This window comes from Heptranchias perlo, chromosome 2, assembly GCF_035084215.1.
Source record: "Heptranchias perlo isolate sHepPer1 chromosome 2, sHepPer1.hap1, whole genome shotgun sequence".
In the NCBI taxonomy this organism is placed as follows: Eukaryota; Metazoa; Chordata; class Chondrichthyes; order Hexanchiformes; family Hexanchidae; genus Heptranchias; species Heptranchias perlo.
Window position 1 is genome coordinate 15882559 of NC_090326.1, and position 14389 is coordinate 15896947.

The 14389-nt window shown below is 44.5% G+C and overlaps 1 protein-coding gene across 1 annotated transcript; it reads left to right on the plus strand.

Annotated features, from left to right (window-relative positions):
- Positions 1-421: 421 nt before the first annotated feature.
- Positions 422-5101, plus strand: LOC137331799 (mucin-2-like). The gene has a single exon (XM_067995745.1). It carries the CDS (start codon positions 422-424, stop codon positions 5099-5101), a length of 4680 nt encoding a protein of 1559 aa, XP_067851846.1.
- Positions 5102-14389: the final 9288 nt, after the last annotated feature.

A 14389-nucleotide genomic window follows, 5' to 3' on the forward strand; every position in this document is an offset into this window, starting at 1 on the left:
TTTCTCTGCTTCAGTCTTTACTCCACAAATTATCGATTTCATGTATGAAACACTGATCTATGCTCCTAAATTACCTTTAGCTCCAGGTTTGCTAAACATTTGTGATTGCTAACTTTAATCTTATTCTGCTCGAAATTCAATCTTATTTCAAGCCTGACCTGACTTTATCTGAATATTGTTCTTGCTGCCAGTGCAGTCTTTGTTGGCCTTTCCAATCCTTTACCAGTCCCACTGTCAGTTATTATATTCTCCATCTCCACTCTTCGAAACACCAGAAAGAACTGTAAGAAGCCAATCCGAGGCATTTGCAACACTCTTTTTTTGAGATCATTTTACAATTCCAGTGGGTCATATGCGCTAAAGCTGGAATGAACAACAGCAAAATAGAAACCAGTGTTAAACCTGCAGGGATGCAGCAAGCATGCACATAACATGGAAAGTATCCCAGTCTGCACACTGCGATCAACTACAGCCAGGAAAGAGAGATAAACTGCAGGAGGACACATGTTATAAGAACTTACCCAGAGCACATAGGTTGATCACTGCTGCAGAACAGTTCACCATCACTGCTACACATCGGTTCACCGTCACTGCTACACAACGGTTCACCATCACTGCTACACAACAGTTCACCATCACTGCGACAGAATGGTTCACCATCACTCCTACACAACGGTTCACCGTCACTGCTACACAACGGTTCACCATCACTCCTACACAACGGTTCACCGTCACTGCTACACAACGGTTCACCATCACTCCTACACAACGGTTCACCGTCACTCCTACACAACGGTTCACCATCACTGCTACACAAGTGTGCACCGTCACTCCTACACAACAGTTCACCATCACTGCTACACAACGGTTCACCATCACTGCTACACAACGGTTCACCGTCACTCCTACACAACGGTTCACCATCACTGCTACACAAGTGTACACCGTCACTCCTACACAACAGTTCACCATCACTGCTACACAACGGTTCACCATCACTGCTACACAACGGTTCACCGTCACTCCTACACAACGGTTCACCATCACTGCGACACAACGGTTCAACATCAATCCAACAAAACGGTTCACCATCACTGCTACACAATGGATCGCCGTCACTCCGACACATCGGTTCACTATCACTGCTACACAACGGTTCACCATCACTGCTACACAATGGTTCACCATCACTCCTACACAATGGTTCACCGTCACTTCTACAAAGCGGTTCACCATCAATCCTACAGAACGGTTCACCATCACTGCTACACAACGGTTCACCATCACTGCTACAGAACGGTTCACCGTCACTGGTACACAACGGTTCACCATCACTCCTACAAAACGGTTCACCATCACTGCTACACAATGGTTCACCGTCACTGGTACACAACGGTTCACCATCACTCCTACAAAACGGTTCACCATCACTCCTACACAACAGTTCACCATCACTCCGACAGAACGGTTCACCATCACTGCTACACAATGGTTCACCATCACTGCTACACAAAGGTTCACCGTCACTGGTACACAACGGTTCACCGTCACTGCAACACAACGGTTCACCGTCACTGCAACACAACGGTTCACCATCACTGCTACACAATGGTTCACCGTCACTGCAACACAACGGTTCACCGTCACTGCAACACAACGGTTCACCGTCACTGCAACACAATGGTTCACCATCACTGCTACACAACGGTTCACCGTCACTGCAACACAACGGTTCACCATCACTGCTACACAATGGTTCACCGTCACTGGTACACAACAGTTCACCATCACTGCTACACAATGGTTCACCGTCACTGCTACAGAACGGTTCACCATCACTGCTACACAACGGTTCACCATCACTGCTACACAACGGTTCACCATCACTGTTACAGAACGGTTCACCATCACTGCTACAGAACGGTTCATCATCACTGCTACACAACGGTTCACCGTCACTGCTACACAACGGTTCACCATCACTCCTACACAACGGTTCACCATCACTCCTACACAACAGTTCACCGTCACTGCTACACAACCATTCACCATTACTGCTACACAACAGTTCATCATCACTCCTACACAACTGTTCACCATCACTCCTACAAAACGGTTCACCATCACTCCTACACAACGGTTCACCATCACTCCTACAGAACGGTTCACCATCACTGCTACACAACGGTTCACCGTCACTCCCACATCGGTTCACCATCACTGCTACAGAACGGTTCACCATCACTCCTACACATCGGTTCACCATCACTCCTACACAACGGTTCACCGTCACTCCTACTCATCGGTTCACCATCACTGCTACAAAACGGTTCACCATCACTCCTACACAACGGTTCACCGTCACTCCTACACAACGGTTCACCGTCACTCCTACACAATGGTTCACCATCACTCCTACACAACGGTTCACCGTCACTCCTACACAACTGTTGCAGAACAGTTCACCATCACTGTTACAGAGCAGTTCACCATCACTGCTACAGAACAGTTCAACATCACTGCTACAGAACGGTTCACCATCACTGCTACAGAACAGTTCACCATCACTGTTACAGAATGGTTCACCATCACTGTTACAGAACAGTTCACCATCACTGCTACAGAACGGTTCACCAGCACTGTTACAGAACAGTTCACCATCACTGCTACAGAACAGTTCACCATCACTGTTACAGAACGGTTCACCATCACTGCTACAGAACAGTTCACCATCACTGTTACAGAACAGTTCACCATCACTGCTACAGAACAGTTCACCATCACTGCTACAGAACAGTTCACCATCACTGTTACAGAACAGTTCACCATCACTGTTACAGAACAGTTCACCATAACTGTTACAGAGCAGTTCACCATCACTGCTACAGAACAGTTCACCATCACTGTTACAGAGCAGTTCACCATCACTGCTACAGAACAGTTCACCATCACTGTTACAGAGCAGTTCACCATCACTGCTACAGAACGGTTCACCATCACTGCTACACAATGTTTCACCATCACTGTTACAGAACAGTTCACCATCACTGCTACAGAACAGTTCACCATCACTGTTACAGAACAGTTCACCATCACTGTTACAGAACAGTTCACCATCACTGTTACAGAGCAGTTCACCATCACTGCTACAGAACAGTTCACCATCACTGTTACAGAGCAGTTCACCATCACTGCTACAGAACAGTTCACCATCACTGTTACAGAGCAGTTCACCATCACTGCTACAGAACAGTTCACCATCACTGCTACAGAACAGTTCACCATCACTGTTACAGAACAGTTCACCAGCACTGCTACAGAACAGTTCACCATCACTGTTACAGAACAGTTCACCATCACTGTTACAGAAACGTTCACCATCACTGTTACAGAACAGTTCACCATCACTGCTACAGAACAGTTCACCATCACTGTTACAGAAATGTTCACCATCACTGTTACAGAACAGTTCACCATCACTACTACAGAACAGTTCACCATCACTGTTACAGAACAGTTCACCATCACTGTTACAGAACGGTTCACCATCACTGCTGCAGAACAGTTCACCATCACTGCTACAGAAACGTTCACCATCACTGCTACTGAACGGTTCACCAGCACTGCTACAGAATGGTTGACCATCACTGTTACAGAACAGTTCACCATCACTGCTACAGAACGGTTCACCATCACTGTTACAGAACTGTTCACCTTCAATGTTACAGAACAGTTCACCATCACTGTTACAGAACAGTTCACCATCACTGTTACAGAACGGTTCACCAGCACTGCTACAGAATGGTTCACCATCACTGTTACAGAACGGTTCACCATCACTGTTACAGAACGGTTCACCATCACTGTTACAGAACGGTTCACCAGCACTGCTACAGAACAGTTCACCATCACTGTTACAGAACAGTTCACCATCACTGTTACAGAACGGTTCACCAGCACTGTTACAGAACAGTTCACCATCACTGCTACAGAACAGTTCACCATCACTACTGCAGAACAGTTCACCATCACTGCTACAGAACAGTTCACCATCACTGTTACAGAACGGTTCACCAGCACTGTTACAGAACAGTTCACCATCACTGCTACAGAACAGTTCACCATCACTGTTACAGAACGGTTCACCATCACTGTTACAGAACGGTTCACCATCACTGTTACAGAACGGGTCACCATCACTGCTACACAACGGTTCACCATCACTGCTACAGAACGGTTCACCATCACTGCTACAGAACGGTTCACCAGCACTGTTACAGAACAGTTCACCATCACTGCTACAGAATGGTTCACCATCACTGTTACAGAACAGTTCACCATCACTGTTACAGAACGGTTCACCATCACTACTACAGAACAGTTCACCATCACTGCTACTGAACAGTTCACCAGCACTGCTACAGAAACATTCACCATCACTGTTACAGAACGGTTCACCATCACTACTACAGATCAGTTCACCATCACTGTTACAGAGCAGTTCACCAGCACTGTTACAGAACAGTTCACCATCACTGTTACAGAACAGTTCACCATCACTGTTACTGAACAATTCACCATCACTGCTACAGAACAGTTCACCATCACTGCTACAGAACAGTTCACCATCACTGCTACAGAACAGTTCACCATCACTGTTACAGAGCAGTTCACCATCACTGTTACAGAACAATTCACCATCACTGCTACAGAACAGTTCACCATCACTACTACAGAACAGTTCACCATCACTGTTACAGAACAGTTCACTATCACTACTACAGAACAGTTCACCATCACTGCTACAGAACAGTTCACCATCACTGTTACAGAACAGTTCACCATCACTGCTACAGAACAGTTCACCATCACTGTTACAGAACAGTTCACCATCACTGTTACAGAACAATTCACCATCACTGCTACAGAACAGTTCACCATCACTACTACAGAACAGTTCACCATCACTACTACAGAACAGTTCACTAGCACTGCTACAGAACAAATAAGTTATTTCCTACCCAGAAACATAGACCTTATTACAAATGGAATGGTAAATTCCCTAGCTCCTTACTTATCAACCACAAGAATCACAATCTGAGCAATGGAGCTCCGGATTCAAAACACCAGATTGTCTGTCTACTAATGAAGTGTCATTAAGGACATCCAAAGTCAATGCTAACATGCATCGTAGAGCAAGCTCCCATATTCTATATAATGAAACATTGTATATCAAAATACATACATAATGTAGTTCAAAATGGAAATGCACATATTTATGAAACATAATACAATTAAATAAATAATATACTGCATTGGTAGATTATATAGTGAAAGACTTACAATATACATTATTGTATGTGACATGTATTCAACATGAAACTCAAGCCCATTTACATATACTTTAGTTTTGTATATTTGGTTACATAACACGCAGAGGTCACAGCACCAGTGAACAGATAGACATTTCACAACATTGATCTGGAGCAGCACAGATAGACTCTGGGAATTTGAGCTGGAGTACTTGCTTGCTGTTCTGGAAGCCTGGAGCCCATTCATAGACTAATGAATTCTTCAACCACCCTGTTTTTATTCTGGAGAGAAGAATAGCCCACTTGTCCTTTTCATCAGCGGACCACCTTGTGCAAGTAACACATTGGCACATGTTGATGCGACTTATTCATTCTGCTGTCTGCTTGAGAACAAATAAAACCAGCTTGGCCAACACTTTCTAATGCAATTGGTTCCCCTCTAACTCTGTGCTTAAGAGATAGCTTTTCTTTGTTAGTACTCCCAGCGCAGTTGTTCGTGTGCTGAGAACACGTTTCAGGAATTTGGGCACATCCTACCCATGAATTCCATCCATATAGAATCATAGAAATTTACAGCACAGAAGGAGGTCATTTGGCCCATTGTGTCTGTGCTGGCCGAAGAAGAGCTATCCAGCCTAATCCCACTTTCCAGCTGTTGGTCTGTAGCCTTGTAGGTTACGGCACTTGAAATGCACATCCAAGCACTTTTTAAATGAGTTGAGGGTTTCTGCCTCTACCACCCTTTCAGGTGAAATGTCTATCTGTTCACTGGCGCTGTGGCCTCTGCGTGTTATGTAACCAAATATACAAAACTAAAGTATATGTAAATGGGCTTGAGTTTCATGTTGAATACATGTCACATACAATAATGTATATTGTAAGTCTTTCACTATATAATCTACCAATGCAGTATATTATTTATTTAATTGTATTATGTTTCATAAATATGTGTATTTCCATTTTGAACTACATTATGTATGTAATTTGATATACAATGTTTCAGGCAGTGAGTTCCAGACCCCCACCATCCTCTGGGTAAAATAATTTCTCCTCAACTCCCCTCTAATCCTTCTACCAATTACTTTAAATCTATATCCCCTGGTTATTGACCCCTCTAATAAGGGAAATATGTCCTTCCTATCCACTCTATCTGGGACCCTCATAATTTTATACACCTCAGTTAAATCTCCCCTCAGCGTCCTCTGTTCATCATAGCTAAAATTCTCCAGTCCTAGCAACATCCTCGTAAATCTCCTCTGTACCCTCTCTAGTGCAATCACATCTTTCCTGTAATGTGGTGGCTAGAACTGTACACAATACTCAAGCTGTGGCCTAACTAGTGTTTTATACATTTCTAGCATAACATCCCTGCTCTTATATTCTATGCCTCGGCTAATAAAGGAAAGTATCCCGTATGTCTTCTTAATCACCTTATCTACCTGTCCTGCTACATTCGGGGATCTGTCAACATGCACTCCAAGGTCCCTCTGTTCCTTTACACTTCTCAGTATCCAACCAGTTATTGTGTATTCCCCTGCCTTGTTTGCCCTCCCCAAATGCATTACCTCACACTTCTCCGGATTGAATTCCATTTGCCACTTTTCTGCCCACCTGACCAGTCCATTGGTATCTTCCTGTAGTCTACAGCTTTCTTCCTCACTATCAACCACATGGTTAAATTTTGTATCATCTGCAAACTTCTTAATCATACTCCCTACATTTAAGTCTAAATCATTTATATATATATCACAAAAAGCAAGGGAGCTGGTACTGAGCCGTGCAGAACTCCACTGGAAACAGACAAGAACACCCGTTGACCATTACCCTTTGCTTCCTGCCAATGAGCCAATTTTGGATCCAACTTGCCACTTTCCCTTGAATCCCATGGGCTTTTACTTTTTTGACTAGTCTGCCATGTGGGACCTTGTCAAAAGTCTTGCTAAAATCCATGTAGACTACATCAAACGTGTTACCCTCATCGACCCTCCTTGTTACCTGCTCAAAAAATTCAATCAAATTAGTCAGGCACGACCTTCCCTTAACAAATCCCTGCTGACTGTCATTGATTAACCCGTGCCTTTCTAAATGACGACTAATACTGTCCCTTAGAATTTTTCCTATAATTCGCCCACCACTGAGGTTAGGCTGACTGGCCTGTAATTACTCGGTCTATCCCTTTCTCCCTTTTTAAACAACGGTACAACGTTAGCAGTCCTCCAGTCCTCCAGCACCACGTCTGTGGCCAGAAAGGATTGGAAAATGATGGTCAGAGCCTCTGTTATTTCCTCCCTTGCTTCTCTTAACAGTCTGGGATACGTTTCATGCAGGTCTGGTGGTTTATCTACTTTCAAAGATGCAAAACCCCTTAATATTTCCTCTATCTCTATGTTTATCCCATCCAATATTTCACACTCCTCCACCTTAACTACAATCTCTGCATCATCCCCCTCTTTTGTGAAGACAGACCCAAAGTATTCATTAAGAACCATACCCACATCTTCCGCCTCCACACATAGGTTACCTTTTTGGTCTCTAATAGGCCCTACTCTTTCCTTAGTTACTTTCTTGCTTTTTATGTATTTATAAAACATCTTTGGGATTTCCTTGATTTTATTTGCCAATATTTTTTCATGCCCTCTCTTTGCTTTTCTAATTTCCTTTTTAATTTCACCCCTGCACTTTCTATACTCCTCTAGGCTTTCTGCAGTATTGAGCTCTCAGTATCTGACATAAGCTTCCCTTTTTTGCCTTATCTTACCCTGTATGCTCCTTGACATCCAGGGGACTCTAGATTTGGGAATCCCACCCTTTTTCTTTGTGGGAACATATTTGCTTTGAACCCTCACTATCTCCTCCTTGAATGCCTCCCTCTGCTCTGACACTGATTTACCTTCAAGTAGCTGTTTCCAGTCCACATTTGCTCAATCACTTCTCAGCTTTGTAAAATTGGCCTTTCCCTAGTTGAGAACTTATACTTCTAGTCTATCTCTGTCCTTTTCCATAACTATGCTAAATCCAACTGAATTATGATCACTACCACCAAAATGCTCTCCCACTGATACTCCTTCCAACTGACCAGCTTCATTCCCTAAAGCTGAGTCCAAAACTGCCCCCTCTCGTGTTGGGCTTGCTACTTACTGGCTAAAAAAAATTCTCCTGAATGCATTTTAAGAATTCTGCACCCTCTATACCTTTCACACTGATTGTGTCCCAGTTAATATTAGGGTAGTTGAAATCACCTACGATTACTGCCCTATTGTTTTTGCACTTCTCAGAAATTTGCCTATATATTTGCTCTTTTATGTCCCTCTATAGTACACTCCCAGCAATGTGATTGCCCCTTTTTTGTTCTTCAGTTCAACCCATATGGCCTCATTTGACGATCCTTCTGCCATATCATCCCTCCTCACAGCTGTAATTGTTTCTTTATCCAATATTGTGCCCCCCCTTTTTTATCCCCCTCTCCATCTCGTCTGAAAACCCTGTAACCAGGAATGTTGAGCTGCCATTCCTGCCCTTCTTTAAGTCATGTTTCAGTAATAGCTATGATATTTCTCCTCCATCCTCTCCTAACTACTGCTCAGTACAGTTTCCTTTTGTATAGCACCTTGACTATTTTACTATTAAAGGCATAATCTAAGTCAAAGTTGTTGTTGTCACACAGGCTGTCTGATCTTCTAGAGGGTGGATCCTGCAATGGAGGAGAGATCCTTATCAAGTCAATTAGTTTTTAAAGAAGAGCAAATGGCTGAGGGATGTACTTTCAGTGCTACATACACCACCATGTGTATTATTTAGGGGAACATTTGAAAAATATGTCTCCTATTGGAACCATCATTCATTTAACAAATCACTTCCTTCCCTTTGAACAGCCAACATTTTGGACCTCCACTTGTAACCAAAGCCATTCTGATGGCAGACCTTAGAGTTTGGCCTGTGTGTACCTCAGAAAAATTCTATTCATTTGTATGGAACTCGGCATTTTAAACTGACCTGAAGGGCACTGCAGAGGTAATAGAACCAGATAGAATTAATACCAACTGAAGAAGACTTGAAAAGAAGTGTGAAGAATGGAAGCTAAGCTATGGGAACTGGCACAAGGGAAAGCATGATTCCTATATCTTGTAACATTTTTCATTATGATTGACTGACTGAAACACAGTGACACATGTGGAAATTCTGTCCCGATCTGAACATCTGTGGATCTCGCCATGAAACATTTATCATCCAGAAGGCAAAGGAAGAGGACAACATGGTGAGCATGTTTGCTCCTAATTCAGCCAGCCCAACCTCTACCCCATCTGAGCTCAGGTTACACCAACTGCAGGAGGGAGACAGCATTTCCCAACTAAATACAAAACCGAGAGGAATTTAGACTTGGTGGGCGCTAAATTGGGGCAAGTAGTGCCTGTTCTTTCGGCGCCACACGGCCTCTCCGATATCCAAGATGGCTTCTTGGATGCGCACGCACATTTCCAGCGTGACGTGCGTCGGACGCCATCTTGATATAGGAGTTAGCGCAGGCGCAGATAACGAACGTTGGAATCATGTAAAGTAGGGAAAAAATGGCTTCAATCAATGTGCAACGCTGATTTAAAGTGATTGACACCATTTTGGGACTGAATGCTCAACTCAACGCACAGTCTTAACCCCGACCATCTGAACGTGTCTTAGAGTGCCTGGAGGACCCCCACCAGCGCTATTTAAAGGGACCATGCAGGATTTACAGGTTAGTGGCTGGATTATTGCTTCTGGCTACAGAGACATTTGTAACTGTTTTTGGAGGTCTCCTAGGCTTGAATACTAGGACACAGGGACTAGCCTAACATTTAGAGCCAGGACGTGCAGGAGTGAAGTTAGGAAATGCTTCTACATGCAAAGGGTGGGAGACGTTTGGAACGCTCTTCTGCAGTCAGCAATTGATGCTAGATCAATTGTGAATGTTAAATCTGAGATTGATAGATTTCTGTGATCAAGGGTATTAAGGGATATGGGGCTAAGGCGGGAATATGGAGTTAGGTCACAGGTCCACCATGATCTCATTGAATGGTGGAACAAGCTCGAGGAGCTAAATGCCACTGCCACTTGCTGCCTCCTGATATCCGTCACCTTCTCCTGTAAGAAAGCGGGAGATGTGTCTGGGTGATGTGCCTGTCATGGTTGAATAGCTAGTGTATGTGGCCTGTGAGTTGTGGTTGGGTGGTTTGAAACAGTGGTAATGTGTAAGGGTGAGAGGAAACATCTGGTTGAAAGAGTTGAGTACTGATGGAAAGAGTTTGTTGGTATGTGGGTGATGGGGGGTGTAGTGTGTGGTGCAGTTGGTAGGAGACGCCACTTGACAGTTGACCTCACTCAACTTGACCACTCATGTCAAAGCATTGTACTTCTTCCTGCACTGCATCCATGTTCATGATGCTGTGCGCCTGGCATTGAATTCATCCCCCGCTGCCTCCCACTGCCTTTTGGATATATGTTTGGAGGGCCTTCCCCCCCCTCCCCCATGGATATAGGATGTCCCCCCTTCTGTCCATCTCTTGCACCAAGATCTCTAATGCATCAGCAGAGAACCTTGGTGCATGCACTCTCGCAGGCCTGGTACCAACTCAGATAGGAAGATTGGTGAGGTCTGGTGGGCAGATTGGAGGATGTTGGATTTAGTAGTATGCAACCTTTATTCAATGTTTTAACATAACTCATCAGTGTGTAAACTAAGGATGGGACCTGCATCTGTGTTTTACATGTGCGATGTCTGATCTCTGATCAGACTTCGTGCAGACAGTAGACTGTTATTTTCAGCAAATAACAGGTACCAGCTACCTTTAAGAGATTTCTAAGAAATATCCTCCCTTTAAGAAAGTGAGCTCCCCTGGTGGTGGAAATGTGAATTGCATTGATTCCACACACAAGGCCTGGAATGGAACGTTGATTGCAGGTGAGTCCTCAGGTTGGCCGAAACTTGCATCCTGCCTGCACAGGGGTCATTGGGCATGGAGTAATATCTCATCATGCTACCCGCGCCCAAAAACGGCCCCTATGCAATTTTTCCCCCGGTGTTTATTTGATAAAACCTATTAAATGGAAAAGAATCTGGCTATCAGCCAGGCAAGCATTCATACAGTTCATTGATGTTGTTATATAGAAAATCGGTTAGTGAAATGCATGCAATCTGTGATGGTTGATTATAATAAGTATTCAAATTAATTTGACATGTATGAGAATGGAATACAAATTGACACTCAGAGTGAAATGATGGGCATTGTTGTTGAGCGTAGTGTTGAGGTATCAGAGTGCAGAAATTGATTTAATGGAGTCAGAAGGTCGTGGGGTTCAAGGCCCACTCCTGAGACAATGATCAACACAATGGGGGTAATTTTAACCTAACTCACTAGGCAGGGACCCCACGGGATCGGGTGGAACCCTAGTTTTACACTCCACCCAATATTGCTCTCTGTTGACTTCAATAAAGCAAAATTGGGCAGGGTGTAAAACCAGCCTTGCACCAGTCAGGTCCCATCAGTTTGCCTCCGGATGGGTTAGGTTAAAATTGCTCCTAATGCATCAGCAAACTGTCACTTCATCTCTGGGACCTACGGTTCGATTTTAACTCCCAGCGGGGTTCCGGTGAGAATCCGTGGGAGTTAGTTTGTTTGTGACCTGCCTCACGACGGCAGCATGAGATCACGGTGACTTTAACCACTGGACTCATTACCGTGCTGTCGTTCCACTTCCTGCCCAGAATGGCTGGTCGGTGTGAAGAAGGGGGTCCTGCAAGGGAATGGGGGCGGAGCATTCTGGGGAAGGGCAGCCATAAACTTTCCTTGCAGGGCCCAGAGAAGCACTCCCACTCATCCTGGCCCCACAAAGGAAATTAATCACATTCAGGGACTCTGCACACCCCAATCCTCTACTGACTTGTTTCAGCCTGGCAGGAAAATGTTGTGGGGGTCCAATTAACGTCTTTGGATCCCGATTAGCATATTTGGGTGTCAGCCTTGGCTCAGTGGTAGCACTCTTGTCTCAGAGTCAGTAAGTCATGGGTTTAAGCCCCACTCCAGAGACTTGAAAACAAAATCCAGGTTGACACTCCAGTGTGGTACTGAAGGAGAGCTGCACTGTCGGAGGTGCCGTCTTTCTGATGAGACGTTAAACCGAGGCCCCGTCTGCCCTCTCAGGTGGACGTAAAAGATCCCAAGGTACTATTTGAAGAAGAGCAGCGGAGTTCTCTCCAATGACCTGGCCAATATTTATCCCTTAACCAACATCGCTAAAACAGATTAACTGCTCATCATCACATTGCTGTTTGTGGGACCTTGCTGTGCGTAAATTGGCTGCTGTGTTTCCTACATTACAACAGTAACTATCCTTCAAAAGTACTTCAGTGGCTGCGAAGAACTTTGGGATGTCCTGAGGCCGTGAAAGGTGCTATATAAATGCAAGTCTTTCTACAATGAAGGACCACTTCGGCTTCAGGAAAGTGCCTTTAATGCTGCCCTGAAGAGCTGGTTAACTTCGGCTACGGTGGGATCCTGGTGGCTCTCCTACGGGTAAGTATCTCAGGACATTTTAACCTGGTTTCCGCTGGGCGGGTAGGATTAAAATTGCCCCCAGCCCCCCCCCCTGCCCCCAAGTATTAAGTCCATCCAGAAGCGATGGAGTGAAAGCCCTCTCTACATCTCTAGTGATCAATGGTCCCCATCACAAATCTGACCCCAATCTGCTCTTAAACTGGTAATCTCATCCCGGCATCCCATCAGGAACTAGCGTGAGAAGTGGAACGAAGAAATCACTGCGACTTGAAGTCTCCTTTAAAGATGGTGCGTGAGTCATATTATTGATGCCGAGAGAAGGACATTAGAATGCTCCTGCTTAAAATAAACTGTTTATTAAAGAACTTTGCACCTAACCCGTTCTAAACCTGACCTCAAAGTGTCTGATGCTCACACCTGGGGGAGGGGAGATTTTAATGGAGAGCGGGATTAAAATCCCCCCCCCCCATCTCCAGAGTCCAAAATGGAAAAGAGTTTAGTTTCTCAGTAGCGATATCCCTCATGTTGATGAGCATGACTAAAAAAGCACCAAAATGTATATAAATCTCAAAAATATAGGGTGATTCAATTTTGCAAATCTAATTTTCCCCAGCTCTGTTTACCTAGGATCACTTTCATTTCTTTAATCTACCCTGTGAATGCCAGTCTAATTCTGAGCTGCATATTTAGTGAACAAATCACACCAGAATGCTGCTGCATATGATTAAAGTGTTTATTAATGACCCTGTAACAGAACTTTCACTGGGATATTCATTTCCACGGTAACTACCCTTCCATACAGATGCACAGCATTTCTCTCTCTCTGTGACTTGAGGCTGGATACACAGCTCTGTATCACCTCACTGCAGTGCCTAAGGACTCTTATTATTCCTGTGACACATTATCCATTTAGAGAGTCAGCTACTGCCTCCTTGATGTATCTTATGAAACATTCTTAAAGGGAAAGGAAATTCTGTCACTCTTGAGTGATTGGTACTTATTCTTTAAATGTGTCAGGGGTGAATTTCTGTGGGGGTTCTCCCACTCGGTGTCTTTTGGGGATTTCTCTGGCTTTTCCTTCGAGGCGTGTGACAGGTGAGCAGGAGAACGCCATGGAATTACACCCGCCCCCCTACTCTCCCATCGTTGTTTAGAACAAATTCCCAATTTCACCAAAAGTACCCAACAGAGGGATGTTTACACCAACACATTTACAATGTTGTTAGATACAGAGACCAGAACGTGCTCATTCCTGGTTCATTTCTCTCTCCTGCTTCCGAAGTTTCTACTCCGCAGCTCTGTTGGCGAAAAGTGCAATTTTTAAAGCGGGATCGAGGGGGGCACCTTTGTTTGGTCTGAGCTGACTGGTTCTAGGTACTTACCCTGCACACACGGCGATATCGGCCTGGAGATCCGCAAGAGGCAATTATGCTGGGATCACGCACAGCCCTAACCTCTTACCAGGTCAGAGTGTGCAGGATCGGTAGGAGGGACAGAGAAGGGAGTGCCATCTCTGGTGCTGCTTGCCACGCACAGCCAGAAAATCAGGCT

Bases quoted from the DNA above. Each gene is read 5' to 3' on its own strand.
- LOC137331799 (XM_067995745.1), top strand. From the start codon at position 422: ATGCACATAACATGGAAAGTATCCCAGTCTGCACACTGCGATCAACTA.